Source organism: Lactuca serriola, chromosome 1, assembly GCF_051521515.1.
Source record: "Lactuca serriola cultivar US96UC23 chromosome 1, Lser_US96UC23_V15, whole genome shotgun sequence".
In the NCBI taxonomy this organism is placed as follows: Eukaryota; Viridiplantae; Streptophyta; class Magnoliopsida; order Asterales; family Asteraceae; genus Lactuca; species Lactuca serriola.
The window spans coordinates 21054004-21077521 of NC_136408.1; the positions used below are offsets into that span (position 1 = coordinate 21054004).

The 23518-nt window shown below is 34.9% G+C and overlaps 2 protein-coding genes across 2 annotated transcripts; both read left to right on the forward strand.

Moving 5' to 3' along the window:
* Positions 1-459: 459 nt before the first annotated feature.
* On the forward strand, positions 460-3791 carry LOC145068050 (cytokinin dehydrogenase 5-like). The gene is made up of 5 exons (XM_079015054.1): positions 460-1304; positions 1481-1608; positions 2027-2305; positions 2603-2865; positions 3155-3791. The coding sequence occupies exons 1-5, from the start codon at positions 734-736 to the stop codon at positions 3486-3488; spliced, it is 1575 nt and encodes a 524-aa protein (XP_078871180.1). The 5' UTR covers positions 460-733; the 3' UTR covers positions 3489-3791.
* Positions 3792-9914: 6123 nt separating this feature from the next.
* Positions 9915-12241, forward strand: LOC145068096 (Tetrapyrrole (Corrin/Porphyrin) Methylase). The gene is made up of 9 exons (XM_079015098.1): positions 9915-10228; positions 10334-10401; positions 10468-10564; positions 10651-10779; positions 11042-11150; positions 11238-11382; positions 11488-11530; positions 11647-11820; positions 11929-12241. Exons 1-9 carry the CDS (start codon positions 9995-9997, stop codon positions 12034-12036), a joined length of 1107 nt encoding a protein of 368 aa, XP_078871224.1. The 5' UTR covers positions 9915-9994; the 3' UTR covers positions 12037-12241.
* Positions 12242-23518: the final 11277 nt, after the last annotated feature.

Consider the following 23518-nt stretch of genomic DNA (forward strand, 5'->3'; position numbering starts at 1 on the left):
ATTTTTCTTCCATCTGTAGGTAAATCCATGGTTGATTTTGGAAGTTGAATGAAGAAATTGTAAAACGAAACGGGATATGGAGTTTTTCAAACTGAAGCAAGGTAGAAGAAGATTCTAGGAGGGCTAGCGGTGGATCGGTGGAGTTAAGCGTGGTTGAGGAAACTAACCCGATGAACAGTATCCAGGTAAGATACTGTTCATAAGGACATTGTGATTTAATTGTATATGTAATACACAATTCAATTACATAACAAAAGTCATGTCATCTTTTATATAATTTCATTGATATATCGTTAGTTCACCTGATTTAATGTGTAAATAAAATTGCAATAATTTTTCTAAATAACCCCCAAAGAAATAGAAAGAAAAGTGATATGTCACGTGCCATACAAGTTTTACCACGTGAGTTCCGATGTGTCTGACTTCCAAGGTCCGAGTGTGCTATAAATAGAGAGAGAGCCTGCATCTTATAACCCTCACATAACTCAATCCCCACTACACTCTCTTTCTCTCTCACACACAAACACGCTCAGTGCGCGTAATGATTTCTTTGAAAGAAATTCATAACTAAAAAAGAAAAAGAAAAATCTTGATTTCCAACCTTCTATATATAGCAACAATCAGCCCGTGCAAAACGAATCTCCTACATGCTCCTCCGTAAACCGCCTTAAATCCGCCATCCCCTCCGCCGGTCTCCGTGATTTCCGTACACCTTCTTCAACACCGCTAAATCATGGCACCAATTCTACTACTTCTCTCCGCCATATGCCATTTGATCGTGATCGTCGGATTAACCCTACATCCTACCGACTTCCTCATCGGAACAGAACCTCAGTTAAGCTTCAACCGAACGGACCTCCATTCCGCTTCTCTCGATTTCGGCAAAATGACGAGTATCGAACCGACGGCGGTTCTTCATCCGTCTTCCGCCGCCGACGTCGCAAAGATCATAAAATTGGCTTACGAATCCGGTCACGGATTCGTGGTATCAGCGAGAGGCCACGGGCATTCAATCAACGGTCAGTCTCAGGCAGCCAACGGTGTGGTGGTCCAAATGAGCGGATCGAGTGGGGCTCCGGTGGCGCCGGTGGTTTCCGAGAAGTTGATGTATGTGGACGTGTGGGGCGGGGAGCTTTGGATCGATGTGCTCAAGTCTACGCTACAATATGGACTAGCACCAAAATCGTGGACTGATTACTTGTACCTTTCTGTTGGTGGTACTCTCTCTAATGCAGGAATCAGTGGACAAGCTTTCAACCATGGCCCTCAGATTAGCAATGTTCATGAGGTCGATGTCGTCACAGGTAATTAATGAATTCCACCATCCTCTTTCATGCATGATTTTGAAAACGATACTTACCCTACTGCATTACCTACTTATACCGTACAACCCAACAATGCACCACCATACAAATGACAAATCATAACTTAATTTCATTCAGATCCATTGATTAATGGTATGTTGTGTGAACAAGTGCAGGAAAAGGAGAGGTGGTGACATGCGCAGAGAATAAAAACTCGGAATTGTTCCATGCGGTTATGGGAGGGCTAGGTCAATTTGGGATCATCACAAGGGCTAGAATTGCATTGGAAGCTTCCCCTCAAAGAGTATGTTAATTTTAATTTCTTTCGATATATATATATATATATATATATATATATATATATATATATATATATATATATATATGCTGTTTAATTTACTATTTTTAATTACATATTCTTTCCATGAAATACAGTACAATTTTGGAGATTTTGAATCGAAACAAAATAAATTATTTACAAAATAGCAATGATTTAGTGGTCCATGTTCATGTTAATGGCGATGAAGTTTTTTCAACCAATCAAAACCTGCTTGCGTTTGCGTTTGTGTTTGTGTTGTGGTTGATGTGCCAGTTATTTGTTATTATTATTATTCCATCGACAAACATAATGTCATTTTCTCACGCTTTTTAGGTTATGGCCCATGACTCTTCTTTCTTAACTTATTATTCTATGATGATAATTGACAACTAATTACCTTCAGGTGAGATGGATCCGTGTATTGTATTCAAACTTCTCGGTGTTTACCCATGATCAAGAATATCTCATCTCCCTCCATGGTCAACCAAGCTCCAAGAAATTTGACTATGTCGAAGGTTTTGTAATCGTGGACGAAGGTCTCATCAACAACTGGAGGTCTTCCTTCTTCTCCCCTAGTAACCCTGTTAAAATCTCCTCCATTGCTGATGGTGGCAACGTCCTCTATTGTCTGGAAATCACCAAGAACTATTACAATCATTCCGACCCACAATCTGTTGATCAGGTAATTAATTAACCCTAGAACAATTCCTTTACAGGTGTTTATGTTTAATAAAATATACGAACTCTGCACAAGAAAACACAGGAGATCTTCTGTTGATTTGATATCATGATTGACGACAAACATTACTAATATTTTACTTTTTTTTTTTTTAAAGAAAAAAAAAACTATTGGTACTCATAATTAAATCGATGCAATCCACCCACCAAATAATTAGGAGCTAATTAATTAATAAAGTAAGTAAATGTAGTTATAAAAAGAAGTGTACTTTTGTTTACTCTTTTTTATTAATTTATGCAGGAAGTGGACGCTTTGTTAGAGCAATTAAACTATATACCAGCATCAGTGTTCACTACTGATCTTCCATATGTGGAATTCTTGGACCGGGTTCACAAGGCTGAGTTAAAACTCCGGTCCAAGGGTTTATGGGATGTACCACACCCGTGGCTTAACCTGTTTGTACCCAAATCAAGAATTGCTGACTTTGACCAAGGAGTCTTCAAGGGCATTTTGGGGAATAAGACTAGTGGACCCATCCTCATCTACCCCATGAACAAAAACAAGTAAGAATATAATATAATATTCCATCCGTATATCCATATGATGCTATACAATATTATACGACTTCATGCATATCTACATGACAAATAGAGATCATGCTTTGTACTTTGACCATGCATATAACATGTTGAAAAGATCCTTCATGTGATATTTTGTACTTTATGCATAAATAATACTACATAGGTATATTTGAAAAAAAAAATGTTAACAGCTTTTAATTGGGTTTAGGGTTACTGGAAAAATAATTATATATATGGCAGAATATTTAAATTTGGTTAATTGTTTGTGTAGGTGGGATGCGGAGACGTCAGTGGTGACACCGAATGAGGAGGTGTTTTACTTGGTGGCGTTGCTTAGGTCAGCTTTGCAGAACGGTGATGAAGCACTGACGTTAGAGCGGTTGAGTGATGAGAACCGTCAGATTTTAAAGTTTTGCAAAGATGAAAAAATCGATATCAAACAATATTTGCCACATTACACCACACAAGAAGACTGGATGGATCATTATGGAGAAAAATGGCCACAATTTTACAAGAGGAAAATGGAGTTTGACCCTCGGCATATATTAGCCACTGGTCAAAGGATATTCGAGCCGAGTTTCATTTCTAAAATGAAGTCGTGGTGATAGTGGCTGAAGTTTTAAGAAACGGTGTTTGTATAAGTCGGTAGATATGTTGGTCTCTTTTTGCATGTAGTAATGTACATAAAGATAGACAATATTGTAGATCAGAAGTAGAACTAACCATTTTTTTTCATATTCATTGATATAATGATTTTTAGGTATTTCATATATTTGAATTGAAAGTGGAAATTGCTTTTTCATGTATTTCTAATATTTCAGAAAAATGTTTAAAGGGACATATTCCTTGGAATAAAAACGAGATTATATAATCTATAAAGTATCAGTTTAAGGCTAAAGGCCCAATAACGAGCTTTTAAGTTCAACCCATTAGCAACATAATCCAAATTATCATAGGCTTCGTTCGAAAGCCAAGCGACTACGTCAAATACTCATATTATGCATACACAATACGGTTACACGGTCACAGCTCACACGCTATTCAACTTGGTCTAATAAAACTAGGTCACCAGCTCTAGAGTCTTGGCTCATTTATGGAAATATTTAAGCCAAAATCATAAAAATTAGAATGTTGTTAAATAACACCCTATAATTAAACATCGTTTATCAAAACTTTTCTTTATTTTTATCAATACTGTGTAATATCAATAATTTTTAATACATTAGAGACTACCGATAATATTGAAGACTCATATGTATCATTAACTTTTATACCTAGTTATCATAACCCACATAGAAATACAGATATTCACAGTGAAAACTGATTTCTTTAGAAAAAATTTGAGAAACATAATTAATCTCCTTTTTTTTTGAAACGGCAAATAAGTATATTAATAAAAGTCACTCGATTAGCAAGTAACTAAAACGAGGGCACAAGTACAAAGAGAAGAGTCTGCAATAGAGATAAAATAACAAAACTTAACAAAAGGGAGATATACTCCATTCAATCCACCTATGTATCACCTCCTTAGATCTGAACTTGAACCATGAAAAGGTTTATGAGATCACCTCGTCAACAATCTTTGCAGGATTAGTGTGAATCCCTTTAACCATGTTCTCTTGAATAAGAGGCTATCTATTAAGAGTAATCAAACAAAGCATATTAAGGTAAAAAAATAAAAATAAAAAAAAATAACTTACATCTTATAACCCCATTAACTTCATATACATTATAGTAAATGCCATAAAACATCTACCATCACCGCCGCCGACAACCATTAACCCTCATCCAGGTCAAGTGAGAGAAGAAGGAGAAGAAGCGACTGCCACTAACAACCATTTGTTTAAATCTAGCTTTGGCGTCTCGGCGATCACCACTAACCACTATCTGTTCAAATGTTCAAATAGGTGGAGTTTGAGGTGGACTTTCATTGACGTAAGAAGTGAAATGGAAAGCTTTGGATTAAGGTGGTTTACCGGGAACACACATCCTCTATTTTACTTTGAATTTTGTTGAGATTTTTCCTTAAATGATTTGTTTGCTACTTGAATACTATATGTATGTTAAGGTCTTCAACCTGAACATACATCAAAATATGTTAGGTAATAGATTTGTCTTGTGAGTCATCCAAGGTTGATTCATTAAGAGTAAGGGATGACAATCAAACTTACTCGAACCAAATCTCTGGAAAACAAACAAAATGCATAAGCATTTGGTTTAACAACCCAATCAAAACAAAGGGGCCTTATATGCATAAAGGTTTAACTCTGGCAATTATGTTCTCAAAATGAAACAATAGTTCTACAATACGCAAAAAGGGTGAAATCATAATTAAATCATATGATTAAATGTAATGTATGCAACTACACACACCCATGTCCAAATCACAATAATTGGTGTTTACATACTTAGGCTTATGCCGCAAAAACCAAACGCTAGGCAAATAGGGGAACCCACCACCTTATGCCACACAAGGGGAGTAGCTAGCTCAGATGTGCACGTGAGTATTATCTAAAAATCTGCGCACAAACGATGACATTACGAATAGTCAAAATATCGAATACCCAGGATCTCGCAGTCACAATCCATCATAACATGATATATGTTATTCATTCCCATAAAGATTCTAACACACAGAAGACTCCTTACCTTAGGAGCGGGATGAGTGATACATCCGGCGAGCGTCGGTGAAGAACACAAGGAAAGCAGGAGCTCGGGTATTGATATATTCCATCAATAGAAAGGAGGAGGCAGGTAATAAGGCCGACCACATAGGGGGAGGGAACCAAAAAGCTAAGCTTTGCGGAGTGGACCAATCTTCCATACCGCCCCCCTAACTCTCTCCCTGCATAAATATGATGCATAAGTCAATTTCCAAAAACATTAGTATTTTGCTTTTAATATCAAACCAATTTCCCAAAAAATGATATTTCATGAATGTTTGGGTTAGGGATTAGCTTGGACTTTTAGAAGGCCATAGAATCATAGAATGTGTGGTGAGCTTTAATCCTTTTTTGATAGGTTTATTGTTGTAACGCCCGCAGATCTGGGCTAGTCCATTTAGAGGCAATAGGGGTCGAAAACGACTTTTCGACAAAAAAATATTTAGAATAAATAATCTTAACCAAGTTGTAGAATATGTCACAAGGTTTCCGTACATATAAAGAACGCCGAAATCCGAGTTATAACGAAGAAGTTATGACTCATCGAAGTTTCGCGACGGAACCGAAACAGCACCGGGAAGCGTAAATAGTGAATTTACGATAGAGCGAGATTTAGCCTTAGCAATCTGAATGAAAGTCGTAGAATATGTTAAACTAAGAACATCGATAAAAAGAACGCCCAAATCTGACTTCGTATGAAGAAGTTATGATTTTTCGAAGTTTCAGATTAGCAGTGTACAGCCCGAAATTCGAATATTAGATCGAGCGGTTTTTAGCCGACCCGACCTGAACGAGAATCGAAGATCTCGTTAAGAGTAGCATAACGAGAAAAATATGGGCGAAAACGGACGTTGGATGAAGAAGTTATGAGAATTTAACGGACCAATCTTGTCCCGCCCTGTTAATAATATAAAATTTAAAATCGAGTCAAAATTAGCCGATGGAGTCTAAACGAAAGTTGTAGAGTACATTCTCACCTTCGCGTGGATATAAAGAACGTCGAAAACGGAGCTCGTATGCGAAAGTTATGATTTTTAGAAGTCGAGAAGGAAAATTACGAAACTGAGATGACGTGGCAACATCTGGACCCTCCATCGCTGATCAGACCTCGCTTCGGATCATGCCACGAAGCCTTCGCATTACGCCCCGCGTACGAGGTCCGGTACGCCCCGCGTACCTTCGGTCTTATACGGGTCCTGTCCGAGTGCGAGCCAGCTGGAACACGCCTGGCAACCTTATCCGAACTACGCCCAGCGTAATTGAGTGGTACGCGCAATGTAGGTCCGAAGTTCGGCCCTATAAATAGGTTGCGAAGGGTCTCGGATTTTTCACTCATTTCTTCAACTCCTCTCTCTACTTTCTCTCACTACCCCTCTAACCCCCTAAACCCTAGATAAGACCCCTAGCACCCGAAGGAAGCCCCGAGGCTCCCAGAGTCCCAAGAAAAAGTGTATTTCGGTTTCGGAAATGCTGCTCCGAGCAAAGCCCGATTTTCTTTAAAATCCGCTGTAAGTGAGCTACGCTTACGCAATTTTTAATATAGCTTCCAAATAATTATAGTAATGTTATTAGGTCCTTAAAATAATTATTTGGACTATTATTATGAGTTATATTGAGTGTTATTTAACACTTATATAATAAAAATAATAGCTAGGCTATTAATTTGTCGCAGTTATCATTAGACTAAACCCTAGTGGTATTGATACTAGGTTTTATCGAAGGAAATCGTTTTGAGAGTATCAAAGCGTTGTCCGAGTGCTGAGTCGCCACCTTTCAGGTGAGTGCATAGTCCCTTTCATCTTACACATAGATATGAAGTATTTTATATAAATTACGTGCTATATGTGCATATTATCTGAATACTTGTTGTCTATGCTGGATGAACGTTTTATACGTGTTTTAAAGGATTTAAATTGTATACGTATTTTATATATACGAATATGTTAGGTATGACATGGGTAGATGAATGATGAGAGATAAAAGATGATGTGAGTAAACATTGGCAGCTATGGACTTAGTGTCTAATAAATATCGGCAGCTATGGACTTAGTGCCTATTGGACAAACACCGATAGCTATGGATTTAGTACATGTTAGGAATTGGTAGCTATGGACTTAGTACCTATTAGATAAACACTGGTAGCTATGGATTTAGTACCCGATGAATAGACTATAGCAGCTATGGAATTAGTGCTTTACGAACGAACATTGGTAGCTATGGATTTAGTGCCAGTCTTATAAAGTATGGGACTTCGGAATAAACGAATGCAGGATAGATGACTCTTAGGTTAAATCCTTAAGAGTAAAGAAGATAATGGAGATAGGTAATTGGGTTGATTGTTTGATTGTTTAAACATAATAATTATATTATTGTGGGTTGAAAACCCTATGTACTCACCAGGTTTCCCAACCTGACCCACTCAATTTATTTATATCACAGGTGTTGATATAAGGTGACATTACACTAAGAGATTAAAGAGATGTAGATCACTAGTGTAAATAAATGTAAGTTCCGTTTATGCTTATGTTTCTGTATTGACGATGACATCCCAAACATTTTAAAATGAATAAAATACGTTTGTTCGAAAATGTTTTGATAACGTATTCATCGAGTTTTTATGGGAACAAATTCCGCAACAGTTTCATTAAAAGAAGTACTCTGATTTTTATAAAGCATAAACAAAATAGGTCTTTTCTGGCCGTGAAAAATGGGGATGTCACAATTGTTAACAACCTTGATAATCTTCAAACTTAATTAAACTTACTATTTTGGCACTAACGCATTTTTCGTAAAACATAAACTCTGAATTTTTAGGAAACTTTAACAAATGCTTTTCTTAAATATTATTTAAATAGGCCATAGCGAGGGGCGTTACACACCATCCCTACTAACCCGGTACCAGAAAAGGGGGTTTTGACGCAAGTAGGTGAACGTGATTTGTGTTGGACACAAAGAAGGAAAGGAAGGAAGTGGCTTGTGCGAGTTCGTCGGGAAAATTAACCCCACCACCTTGGGAGCAGCGGCAGGAGCTGGCCTTAACCCCTCAAATTTTTAAGTGCAGTAAAAAAATTGAGAATTGTTCGATGTAGTGCAATTTTTCGACATGTTACCTCTAAATTTATATGTAATACCCATGACATTTTGTTTAAAATCCGCCAGTGAACGACCTGTTTGGAGGGTTCAACGACAACTGTTCCTCCACTAGAGATAAGCAAAACTGAACCCAAAAACCGATAAACAAAAAAGAAACCTGATGAAACTGAAACCACAGCAACTGTCGGGTTTGGGCTCCGAAATTAAAAACTATTAAAATTGATTTTCGGTTTTGGGGTGCTATAAAAAAACCGACCCAACACTATTTATTTCTTTTTATTTAATATTTCTTATTAACATTAAAAATGAGAAATTGAAAATAAGACCGATGGCCTACACTCTACAACGATACACTCCTAAACCCTAAATTGAAAATAAGACTGATGGCTCTTAGGCCGCTTCAGTGACGAACTCGATCTCGTTTGCCTCTGTTGAACTACTGAAGTGAGTTGGTGAACCGCTGAATTGAAGTGAGTTGGTCTGCTCGATCTCGATCTCGACTTCCCCTTCTTAGTACACACATGTCTGAAGTTTTGAGTTTGTAATTTGTGGTGTTATTGTTTTTGATTTCTCGAATAAATAAACATAAATAAATTAATGTTTTCCAATTTCGTTTGCCTTCTAACCTTCGTAGTTTTTTTTAAACAACAAACTATCATACTTCTAATCTAATCATGAACACCGCATATGTCTCTTAGTGAGACTTGAGCTCATGACCTCTCATTTGAGAGAATCATTCTTTACCGTTAAGCCAAAGGCCTTTGGTTTGATTCCATCTGTTCAATGTATTTGTATTTGCTATCTGTTTTTAATTTCAGGTATCTCTTAGCTTCTGTTATGATGAATATGAGATTAAGCTTAAATCTAAGATTGAGGTTAAATATGTTATGCTAATCTGTTAATTGATGTTAGCTATTATGTTAATTTGTTAATTGATGTTAACTGTTATCTCTTAATCTAATGAATATGTTGTGTTGTCTTGAAAATGGGTTTAAACCCAAAACCCATGGTTTGAACCCAGAAACATAGAAACCGACCCTAAAAACCTAAGAAACTAAACCCGATTAGAAATCGAACGTATTAGATTTTAAAACCGAAATACGCGAGTTGGGTTCGGTGTTACTCGAAATCTAACCCTCCTTATGCTGATGCCTACTAGCCTCCACCCAGACATAAGACAAACACTGATTAAAGGTATTTTCAAAATTTATGGAATATTTTACATTTACATAATTTAACAAATATAAAAATGTCAAAATGTTCTTGATTCGAGATAGTGAGAAGTCTAATTATACACTTTGACCTCGAAGAGGCTAACAAACTACGACTGCGAGTACCTGATGAGAACGTGAGCAATGTTGAGGATGACAATTTCTCGTTTCCCGGCGATGTTGTCGGCCACTTCATCGACGCCGTCTTCATGGTGGTCTATCACTCATCAAACACCTTCCACGATAGCCGTCAAGGTGGCTCCGTCTTCAACCCTTCAATACCGTCGTCGGTTCGCCCTCTTTCTTTGTTCTGAGTCACACCCTACTTCCACCGTCGACTCCACTCCGCTCTCCCTTCAAGAACCCTCATCAAAGCAGGTAAGCTGCTTTCTTCACTAGTTTCTATAAACCCTAACGAATTCATCGTGGTATAAAACCCTAATATGGAAGGAGTGATTGATAAGTGCGTATTTCCTGTTGTAGGCCACTTTGAAGTCCGGATTATACCTAGTAGGAACTCCAATCGGAAATCTTGAAGATATCACCTTGAGGTAGTAATAGATATTACGTTGTGCTGATTCCTTTATTAAATTTCTAACTTCAATTCATAAACACAGAGCCCTGCGCGTTTTAAGATCAGCCGATGTGATACTTGCAGAGGATACGAGGCATTCCGGCAAGTTGCTTCAACATTATAGCATCAAAACCCCCCTTGTAAGTTCATCTTTTTGCTTCATGAATCCGATGTTTCTTTTTTCCCTATTTCATCTCATTTCTAATTTCATGATTTAGTTTTATAGCTGAGCTATCATAAATTCAATGAAACCCAACGAGAGCAATCCATATTAAAAAGATTAATTGATGGTGAGATTGTAGCACTCATTAGTGATGCCGGGACACCAGGCATCAGCGACCCTGGCTCTGAACTGGTGCGAATCTTCTTCTCCTGTTCTTGTTCAAATTAAGGTTAAATGCAAGAAATAGCACATGCTTTCAATGATTTGTTAATTTTAGTTTATAGCATCCTACCTTCATTTCTTACTTCTACAACATTGTATTTTGAAATATCTACCAAATTGCTATTTCTACAACATTGTATTTTGAAATATCTACCAAATTATAGCAATGAAAAGTACAATGTTATAATTTTAAATTGCATTTATCACTTTAATTCACAAGATATGAATATAGGCAAAGTTGTGTGTGGAAGCGAATATCTCAGTCATACCAATACCAGGGCCTTGTGCTTTTGTAACTGCTCTTTCAGCCTCGGGTTTATCCACTATTGAATTTACATTCGGTAATTCACTTCCCAAAATGACATAAAAATGCATTTTTTTTTCAAAACTTTTTGCGCGATGTTAATAATATGATATTATTCATATAGTTGGGTTTCTTCCCAAAAATGCGGGCCCAAGAAGGGAAAGGCTCACGGTTTCTGCAAAAGAATCAGCCACACAGATATTCTATGTTCCTCCACACAAGCTTTCACAGTTTCTTGAAGAGACTTCCTCTCTTTTTGGTGAATCTAGGTAAACCAAGGGCATTTTCGGAATAAAAACATATTCTCATATAATCATAGTGTCTCATTATTGGACATAACTATGGATCCTTAAGTTTGTGTTTTTAAATTGCAGACGATGTGTCATGGCACGAGAGATCACCAAAATGCATGAAGAGGTTAATATTTTTGTACCGTTATCATTAAAAAACCTTTTTTTTTTTTTTTTTTTTATTTAGAAATTGTATAATTATTAACTAATAAATATTATAAATGTATAATACCCTTTTATTAGTTTTGGCGGGGGACTCTAGGGGAAGCTAAATTAGCATTCATGGATCGGCAACCTAAGGGAGAAATCACGTTTTTGATTGAAGGGAAGACGAATTGTGAGGTTGAAACTCCGTCGGAGGCTCAGTTGGAGAACGAATTGGAAGAATTGATGTCCAATGGGCATAGTCTTTCTACGGTAATGTCACTGTCACTAGTCACAGTCAGTCAATCCAGTACATGTCAAACACAGTATAATCTGTTCTGTTCTGTTCTTGTGACACTTTTTGTATTGTGTGCACTACAGGCAGTGAAAGTGGTGGCTGCAGGGTCAGCAATGAAGAGAAAGGCAATATATTCACTGGCTTTAAGAAAATTTGGGAAGCAACATGATTCAGTGGAAAATGTCGGTTGAATTATTTATTTGTGTGCTTTCATGAATTCTTTCGATTCCTCTATCTTAGTTGTTTAGGCATAACGCAGTTATTTTTTGTAATTTTTATTAATTTTCTTTTTGCTTTTTTGAATTGGAGCTAGGGTTTGGCTATCATAGTCTTGGCATTTGGCTCTAAACATATCTTTTCTCCCTGTTCTAATAAAAGAATAGGTTTAATCTTCTATTGACAAATGTCATATAATTAGAACACCTCATTAATGTTATATATCCCGTATCATGTCACTTGTCAACTTATTAATTATTCATTTCAAATTTCAAATTTTAAATTTTTCACTCTAATTACATTAAATTAATAATTGATTCTTTTATTTAAATTTCAAATTTTAAATTTTATCACTCTAATTATATTAAATTAATAATATTAGATTGAAAAATAAAATAAAATTAATACATATTATAAGATGATATAAATTCATGTATTTATTTAAATCAACGATTATAATTTTATATAACTAAAAAATATATCTTAAATAATAATTTATTTAATATAATTATTTAATAATTGACTTTTTATATAAAAATTTAATTAATTTTATAACTGTGGTTTTCACGGGTTATAAACTAGTTAGATAATAATTTAGTAGAAGCTAGGTGTGAAATACGTGTAATACACGGATTAATTTAAAAAAAAGGTTAAATATTAAAGTGTAAACAAATAATATTTTTTAATGTACAATTTTAAAATAAGAAAAAAAAAGAAATGTATTTATTGCAATTTAATATAATATATGAGTTTAATTTTAAATATTAAAACAAACCAAAAATTGATAAGTGGATAATATTTATTTTAAAAATACCACAAAATAATAAATGTAAAAACTCATGAGAAATTAATATTTGACAAAAAAAAAACCTTCATTTATTAAGGAGGATATTTGTGCAAATCACTTCAAAAGATGAAACCAATAAATTCTTAATTAAATAAAATGTAGTATGATTAAACAATTCTAAAGTATAAGATGTTACATACAAATTTCTTTTTGACAGAACCAAATCAAGTTTATTGGATGGACATCCATATATTTAAAAAATCAATGGTAAACAAGTACAATTTTTTTTGTGCTAATTAGGATATGATTAGCATGTGGTCACAAAAACCAACTCTATGGTACGCAAACGTAAGCAAAAGAGAATACCATTTTTTTTATTTTTCAAATAGATATAAAAACAATTTTAAATACTGATTAAAATAAATGGAAAATTAATTGCTAAAATACAAACTAACTCAACATTAAAAATAAATATTGCATTAATTTAAATTTAATATTATTCGATATGGATCCGCCTAATACTAATTAACTATATATCAATTATTTCTCGTTTTTTTTTTACCTAGAATTGTTTTGTTTGCCATTTAAAGCTCTTTAATTTTTTATTTCGTTTTCATTTTTTACCCTGAAAAAAACCATGGTTCGTTCTTTTGCCATTTATAGCCCTTCAACCTTTTTTTGTTTAGTTTTTTCCTGAATTGTTTTGTTTGCCATTTTCAACTTTTTAAATTTTTTTTAATCATGCAAACTATATTTTTGTAAATGCATGTTGCAAAATTGGTATGTACAATAATACCGACCTTGTATAACCACCAACCTTCAAACTTTATTTTTTATTTTTGTATACCAAATTGTTTCCTTTGCTGTTTGTAGCCCTTTATTTTTTATCGAGAAAAAACTATATTTTTAAAAGTGTATGTTGCAAAATCAGTATTTACAAATACCAAACTTATATATTTTTCTACCAACAAATACAACGATACCTTTTTTTTTTGAACCAACTATATATTAGAAAACACAAAACTCTAGCAAAAAGCTAGAGAAAAAGCCAAAACATTACAAATTGTTTAAAGGGAGTTGCAACCAACAATTCTAATGAAAAACTATCTTACTAAACCTATTAAAAAACCAAAGAAATGAAAACTCTCTAATAGAATAAAAAATTATATCCTATCTCATTTTACCCCCCGCCCCACCCCCCAAAAAAAAATTTAAAAATTAAAAAATAAACGCTATCATTTCGATATCTCCATAAAACCCATAAAGTCGTACAACACACCACGTCAATAGCACTCCTTTTGTTCGCGGAAACACGTAATTGATCAACTTGTTGGAAAAGCTGATCAATCGAGTCAAAGCGAACCAACGAAACTTCTAACCATTTAAATACTGCATTTCAAGTTCTCGCCGCGACCTCACATTGTATGAAAAGGTGATCCAACTGTTCCACTTCTAGGTTACAAATCGGACATAAAACAGGAGGAATGTCAATACCACGGTAATCAAGATTGAACCTAGTCGGCATTCTATCCAACAAAATCATCCACACTAAAATATTAACTTTACGGGGATAAAACGATTCCATCTAGTCTTCTTGTTAACAGTAGGCAAAATGATTTTGTCAATCCACCCAAAGCAATTCTTTAAAATTCAAAAAACGCCACCGCCACTTTTGAAGAAGAGAAAAATTGAAAGATGTCAAACTACCAATATTAAGCCCTCCTTGAGCCATATCTACAAGAATCAAATCCTATTTTACCCATGGAATTTTTCGATGATCTTCTTCACTGTCCCAAAAAAAATTAGAACGATAAGGTTCCAGGATTTTAGCAACTGTGATCGGCATCAAAAACAACGACATATAATAAGTACTTATTGCACCCAATATAGACATTATCAAGACCAATCTACCACCAACAGAAAGAGTAGAAATCTTCCACATAGAAAGTTTCTTCTTAACTTTGTCAATAATTGGCTTCCATCCCCGTATTCGAGACATATTTTGCCCGACCAGAAGACCCAAATAAATGAAAGGTAGCTTGTCAGGTTTACAACCTACATACTTAGCGTAATTGACCACCTCCTCCTACCTAACTCCAATACCAAAAATGTTTGATTTTTCAAGAGTCATCTTCAGCCCAGAAACAAGATAAAAACACCGAAGAATAGTAACCATATTAATGATATTTCTTCTGTCCCGTTCGCCTAAAATAATAACGTCATCCACATAACAGAAATGAGAAATATTCAAATTATTATTCCCAATTTTAACCCCTTGAAAAATACCTTCTCCAATAGCATCCTGTATAGCAGCATGCAAATCCCTCCATAACCAAGATAAACAAAAAGGGAGAAAGGGGGTCACCATGCCTTAGGCCTCTTTGTAGTTGAAACTCCATAGACGGACTACCATTAATAAGAACAGAAGATCTCGCAGAAATTAAACACGCATGAATCCAGGAACGCCATTTTTCTCCAAACTTCATAAACTCCATGACTCTATCCAAATATTCCCAACTAACTGAATCATAAGCTTTGGCCAAATCTATTTTAAATACCATCATCTTTTTGCGTTTCTTCTTATACCACTCTATAACTTCATTCAACATAAGCGGACCATCTAAAATATGCCTATCTTTAATAAAAGTCGTTTGTTCACTATTAACCAATTTACCAATAACCTTAGCAAGGCGAGTAGAGAGGATTTTGGCAATTATTTTATATTGGATGCCTATGAGGCTAATAGGCCGAAAATCATTAATCATCACCGGGCTAGATATCTTTGGTATCATAGTTATAAAAGAAGAATTGCAACCTGAAGGAATTCTTGATTTATGAAACACATCCAACAGGAAGGCAAACATGTCATATTTAAGAATATCCCAATACTTTTTAACAAAATCAAAATTAAACCCATCCAACCTCTGTGCCTTATCACTACCACACCCCCAAACTGCCAACTTCACTTTATCCATAGACATCAACTTCTCAAGCTCCAGCACTGCATTACTATGGAGAAAAGGAATAGTATCACTTTTTTTGAATTTTTATTCATAATGTTAAAAAAAACTCTTTTTTAACCCGAAATGCTTCAGTAATCCATTCCCCATCAACCTTGATACCCTTCACGGTAAGCTAACTTTTTTTTTTATTGAGAACACTATGATAGTATTTAGAGTTCTCATCCCCCTCTATAGCCCACTTTATTTTCGCCTTTTGAGAAGCATCCATCAACTCTTTTTTCTCCAAGATTGCTAAGTTAGCACGAACATTGCTTTGTTCTTACCAAATTGAATTCGAACCACCACCATTATCAATAATTTTATCCAACTCTTGTAACCGAGTTACCAACTCATTTTTACCCACTAGATGTTTATCCTTTTCCAACCCTAACCATTGTTTAATAGCAGACTTAAGAATCTTCATCTTATTTTTGAATCTAATGGTAGCACACTTCTAATATTCACATCAACATTAGACCAAGTAACCTGAACCAAGTTATCAAACCCATCTTCAAGCATCCAGGAATGAAAGATTTTGAAAGATCTAGGACCAAAATCTACACTGTAGTTAGACAAAAAAAAATAGGCCTATGATCTAAAACCATCAAATCCAAAGCCACGTCTGAGATATCATAAAATCGAGATATTACTTCATGAGACACAAAAAACCGGTCCAGCTTGCTAAGTTTGGTACCCTTAGACCCAACTCTAGTGAACAAAAAACCCCCATATTGATCTCAATCAATTCGTTCCCAGCAATAAAAGCATTAAACTGATTAGCAATGGAACTAGAAAAAGAGGTACCCAAACGTTCATAATCCCACCTTACCGCATTAAAATCCCCAAAAAGAAAGTAAGCTCCTTTATTACTCTTCATGTACTGTGATAAAAACTCCCATACAAGCTTCTTTTTACTAGGCTCCTGTGGCGCATACACACTAATCATGTAACATGGGAACTTAAAGAAAACCCAACCCCCTTCCACAATAAGAGCATTCTCAGTGCTAAAAACCTTCTTTTTGATGAAGATTGAAGGATCCCAAATCAAAAGAATCCCACCTGATAAACCACGAGCACTAGTAGTAGGAAAATCAAACGAAAAATTGCCCCATAAACTCTTTAGCCAAAACAGATCAACTTTACTCATGCGCGTTTCTTGAATTCCCAAAAATGACACCCCCAATTTATGACACAATGTAGAAATACGTCTTCGTTTCTCCTTGTTTCCGATGCTACATGCATTTATAGACATTATATTCATTTATCAACCAATTTCTCTCCCATTTGGTTGATAATCGCTTCCATATTCTCACTTACAGTAGACATACCATACCCCAATTTTGTGCCAACTTCAATAAATCTCGAGATAGCCTCCGCAACAATCTCATTTTTTCTGAACTTTACTTATGTTTACAACTTTATTTGACCCAATTCTAACTTTAGACTTAGATGTAGCAGAAAAAGATCCCAAGTTTGTTACCTTGTCACCTTTTGTATTGATCCATTTTTCAAATCCAGGAGGTTTTGAAAGATTTGTATGTTCCCCAGAGACAGAATGATTGCTATTACCTCCTGGATGAATTTGGTGCTCTGGTATAACTTGTTGGGTAACAAAATGTTCATCTTCTTGAACATCCCTCCATCTTATTTTATTGCTATCTAAACTATTTTGTTCATCTGAACTGATATCCTCAACCACCCTTTCTTTAAAAACTTCATTATTATCATCCTCCTATACCAAAGCTTTTTCATCTAATGATTCCTTTTGTTTTTTTTCATCCGTTTGGTTTAGAATATCAATTTGTTCATCAGCCCCATCCTCCATTGCTTTATCACAATCCTATCCAGATTCTAAATCATCTTCTTCCTCATGTTGGTCTTCAAACTCATAAGCTTGGATGGTAGGAATCCAATCTGATATTTCCACAACTGACACCAAGAACTTTTCATCCTCAATTTGAACTTGAACCTTCCCTGGAATTTTATCCATATGAGTTGTTTTAATGCATACCCTTCCCAAGCCTTCCAGACTCTCTTCATCTTCATCAATGAAAAGCGGGTTACCCCATAAGGAAGCAACTCTTTTAAAAGCAGAGCATGTCCAAGCATACAATGGTAAACCATAAATTTCCACCCAAACAATTCTGCTATCTAACACAAATTTCTTTTTAACTGAATGCATCTCCTTGAAGAGGTTATTCATCTCCTTACTTTGTTTAAATTTAATACAAGTATTTTGCCTCTTAAATTCAATCCATACCTACTCCCCTCCAAGGTAAGCGATATTTAATCCATTAAAGCCCTCCTTATAACAATGGTTATAGAGATTTTCAATAACATAAATATCTCTTACCTTACAAATAACAAGAGTGGATGAATCTGGAATCATAAGCATATCAGACACCCACAATTTCATTTGTTTTTCTTCCTGGTTCACGGTATGGTTAATCTTTTGTTGATTACTCTTCTATTCATACATGTCATTCAAGAGGACTAAAGCAAAAGATCTTGGTTTATTAACATTAGGCATAATTTGTTGTTGTATTGGTTGCTTTCCTGTTTCAACCTTGTACTGCATTGAATCTTTATTGCGAACTTGATTAATCAACCCTTCTCTTACTTCTTGTGTTCTACCAAATCGAGCCCTTATAGCGAATAGATGGAAATTTCCAATCCATACTCTATTCAAATCATCCATTATATGGTCGTGGTCCTTTGATTTCAAGAACCTGATAAACGCAAACCTTTTTCCTAGTTTTGACAATTTTCTAGCAATGTAGACGTCTGCTACTTTCCCATGTCGATCACAAAGGTTCCACAAATCTTTTGAAGTCATCATTTATGGGAAGTTTTTTACATAGATGCTTATTGTTACCGATTCAAAATTCTTGACATTCGTATTCGAATTGGTCCTCCCAGTCGATTCCTTAGTCTTTTCAATCCGAATCTGATGCTTGCCCAATTGCCAATGCTAATCTTCCATCATCACGTAGCACAATATCCCCTCCCCCGCTGGAGGTCACCGGAATTTACATGTCAACCGAAAGTCAATGCCGACTAGGGTTATCACCTAACGATACCTATCTTTTATCAATAGATTTGTCAAAATTCAACTTACAAAACGAATTGGCTTTACCGTAACGCATGACGATCAAGCAACTAGTTTATGGTAATTTGAATGAATATCTTGAACATACAACCTAATATGGATCCATTTTGGATATATATTTACCCATCTTTGGATTCACCTCATGATATATGAATCCATCTTTGGATTCACATGCTATAATTAATTTTCATCGTAAAGCTGGACTAAACGCAAGACACCTCATAAGGGTGGGAGGTATTACCCATGCCATATCAAATGCTCTACACTCTCTCACTTATCCATACCTTATGGCCTTATAAGTGATATTATGTCATCTACACAAACAAAGAGGGTTTCATTTGCGATGTCAAATATATCATTTTAATAACCAGCCTGATGGAGAACAACCTATGATAAAAAAATCTTCAAGATGAAACATTCATCCGCAAAAATGTTACTGAAATATGCTTTTTGTATTTTAAAGGAAATATGAGGGATATTAAAGGACGACTTGTATTAACCTATTAAATTAAAAAATATATGTAATCATAACGGCATGTCGTCTCGTCCACAGTTATATAAGACAATAAATATCATCTAACCCATTTGATAACACATATTAATCTAAAGTGAAAACTTGAGACCATAGAGTTGGAAAACAAAGATAATAATCATAATACCACTGTTGTTTAGAAATATGAAAACCCCAGTGAGATCCCGGTTCCGAAGAGGGGGTACTTTTACAATGTTTTTGGGTTCGAGGGTGTGGTGAGTTGATTTTAGTGAATGAGGTAGTTGTTCTTTGATCAAATTGGTTTTTAACATTTACTAACTAACGATGGTGGTGAGGTGAGGGAAGAGAACATAAATGATAAGTGAGGTTAGGGATTTCAATTGGTGGTAGTGATTTGGTGGCAGTGGTGATGGTGATGGTGGTGATTGGTGATTGGAAATGGTGATGGTGGTAAAATCATTAAACAAAAAAAATTAGGGATACGATAGTCATTTCAAAAACATTTAACAGAGTAAGACTAATGGTAATTATCTTGAGGGTGGAGGAAGTTCATCCCTCCCAACAAATATGACACCTAGATACTATAGCAAGTTTTTTCTCCCTTCTTACTTTCATCCTTTTCAACCCACTACACACTCATCCCTTCCAACCTAAACATATTTCAATACAAGTTTTAACATATATATTACAAATTGTGAAAGAGTTTTTATGCATATGTTACAAATTGAGAGAGAGTGTATGTGTGTGAGTGTGTGTAACACTTATAGATTCAGACTAGTCAACTTAGAGATAATAAGAGTTAAAAATGACTTTTTGATAAGATTATTTAAGAAAAATAATCTTAACAAAAGTTATAGTATATGTGACAACGATCCCGTACATATAAAGAACGCTGAAATTCAACTTCATATGAACAATTCATGCTTCTTCGAAATTTCATGGTTAATCCGGCATGACTCTGAGTACCATAAAAAGTAACTTTTTGATAAATTAATTTTTAGTCGTGGTGATCTAAACGAAAGTCATAGTAGTCCTCAAACCGAGAGTGTGCATATAGAGAACGTCTAAATCTGACTTTATTAGAGAAAATTATGATTTTTCTAAGATTCAGCATAGCAGTATACAACTCAGAAAACAAATTTTAGATCGATCGATTTTTATCCGAAACAATCTAAAGAAGAATAGAAGATCTCTTTAATAGGAGTTCAACAATTTAAAGACAGTCGAAAACGGACGCCCGATGACAAAGTTATAAATTTTTAACAGACTTTAACTGTCTAAGCCTGTTAAAATATAGCTTTAAAAATAAATTCAAAACTTGCTGACAGAGTATAAATGAAAGTTATAGATCTTGTCGATAGCTACACGTAGATATAAAAAACATAAAAAACAGAGCTCGTATCCGAAAGTTATGAGTTTTACAAGATAATTAATTTTTGGATTAACAAGGGTGCAACACGTGTCTCGATCTGGTGCACCCCCTTCCTCCCCACGCTTGCCACCAGATGCTGACACCTGGACCCATTATGCCCAACATAATTTGGAGTACGCCCAATGTACTGGCCTCCTGGAAGCCTATAAATAGAACACCAATTTCTTCACACCTCTTCATTACAATCTCTCTTAAACCCCCAAGGTCCCTAAGACTTGTTCTAGTAGTTCCTAAGAGTTAGTAGCGAAGCTTCGGAGTGTCAGAATGCCATGAGAAATAGAGATTTCGGTTTAGAAGTTTTGCCCACGTAAAGTCAGGTTTTTCAATAAACCACCTGTAAGTTGAGTTATGCTTACCGTGCTTGAAGAATAACTTATGTTTAAGTTCATTATCATTATTATGAACCTATAAACAAGATCTATCAGTGATTCCAAGTCATTATACTGATTGATCTACTTACGGGATTATGACAAGGCTAGATTTAGTGAGGTGCTTAAAGTGGACTTTTCAAACAATATACTCTATATACGAAACAGACCCTACCTCCGATATGATCTTACATGGTTGTTCCTTATTAGCTATAGATCAGTAGACTTTGAATTAATGATGAATCTAGACTAATAATTAGTCGCAAGAAATATTAGACTAAAACTTAGTGATAATGATCCTAGGTTACGTCAAAGGAAAATACAGTTGCTAGAAACGAAGCGTTGTCCGAATTTCGAGTCATCACTTTAACAAGTAAGTACATAGTTACTTTCATATTACACATAGATATGAAGTATTTAAGATAATTACATGTTATGCTATATGTGCCTGTTATCTATGTTCCTGATATCTATGCTAGATGAACGATTTATACATGTTTTACTTGATTTAAACTACATACGTATTTTTATACCTTTAAATATATTGGGTCAAGATGGGTAGATGAAAGATGATATAGATGATGAAAGATGAAATATGATATAGCAGATGAGAGATGAAAGATGTAATAGATGATCAGAGGACTTGACTTTAAAGATGACATCATCTAGTAGAGTATAGATGACAACCACTGACTATTCTAGACAGTCCGGTGGAAGGTTAGTAGGCTCGTAGCCTGTAGGTGTTTGTGAACCATATGTTCATCGTATGTATTCTAAAAAACCATTGACATGTATTGTGGATGGAATCCCTAAAATAATATTGTCAATAAAGAAGATGATTCCTAGGATAAATCCTTAGTAATAAATATAGAATAAAACCTACCAAAAAGTATCATAGAGGAATCCCTGAACTAGTACTTGCAGCATAGATGATCCTTAGGGTAGATCTTTAAGAATAAATAAGATAATAGGGATGGGAAATTAGGCTACTTGTTTGATGATTAAACATACTAATTATATTATTGTGGATTGAAAACCCTACGTACTCACCAGCTTTCCCAACTTGACCCATTTAGTTTATTGTATCACATGTAGTGATATGAAAGATACATTTTGCTGAGAGATTTGAGGAGTATTAGGCCACTAGTTTAATATCTGTAAGGCTTGTAATGTAACATCCTAAAAATTTAAGACTGGGTTTTTAAATTAATAAAGTAAATAAATGAAAATGATTTATAAAGTTAAATCACTAAGGAATAATCATAACATAAGTTGATATGAATTTTAGAAAGTTAGAAGTGGAAATAATAACATTTTAAAGGTTAAAAGGCAAAAAGTGCCAAATTGACAAAGTAAGTTGACCAAAGGGTTGACTTAATTAATGGAAGGCATTATAAAAGTTATATAATGGCTGGAGGAGGACTTATTATGTCAAAACTTAAATTTAAAACACAAATATTGAAGTTTGGTGTGTTTTGCCCAAAAGATTCAAACCGGAGGGACCAAATGTGAAAATTATGAAAATAAGAGTGCACCCTCTTTATTTCAGCCAAGTGAGAATGAGGAGAGGAGAAGGGAGGCTGTGAGAAGGCGATTCATGCATAAGAAAAAACCTAGGATTTGATATCAAGCTTTCTTGGTTTAATTGGTGCAAGTTTTGAAGTAATCAAGTGGTCTAAGGTATACTTTCCTCCTCCCTTGGTGTAGAATCTGAGTTTCATTTATGGAGTGGGAGTTATATCCGATTTTTATCTCATTTGGTGATTAGGTCTTGGTTTTCTAACCTCCCTTGAGTGGTTTCTATGGTTCTAATCTCAATCCATTAATCCTATTGATGGATTTGAGGATTTGGGTAAAAAGCTTCATGAACCCTTGAAATCTAATTTAGGGATATTGCAAGTGATGATGAAATTGGTTTGTATTCTATGAACTAGATGATGTTTGATAAAAATAAATCCAATTGTAATGCTTAATGTCATCCATGATTTTAGAGTCAAGCATAAACATGGTTTTAGATGGTTTTGGAAGAAGTTATGATGAAAACAATGAAATTATTGGTATGCGAGCATTTAATGAGTAAATGATACTCATAAACATGAGTTGATACTATTAGATGATTTTAATGCAAAAACATGAGGACGTGAATGATCTTTAGTTGGATTTATGGAATATTTATCCATCAGGGCATTTTGGGAAATGTATAGATTATTACATAAAGACTGACATTTAAGAAGTGAATGGCATTCATGAATATGAATTGACACTA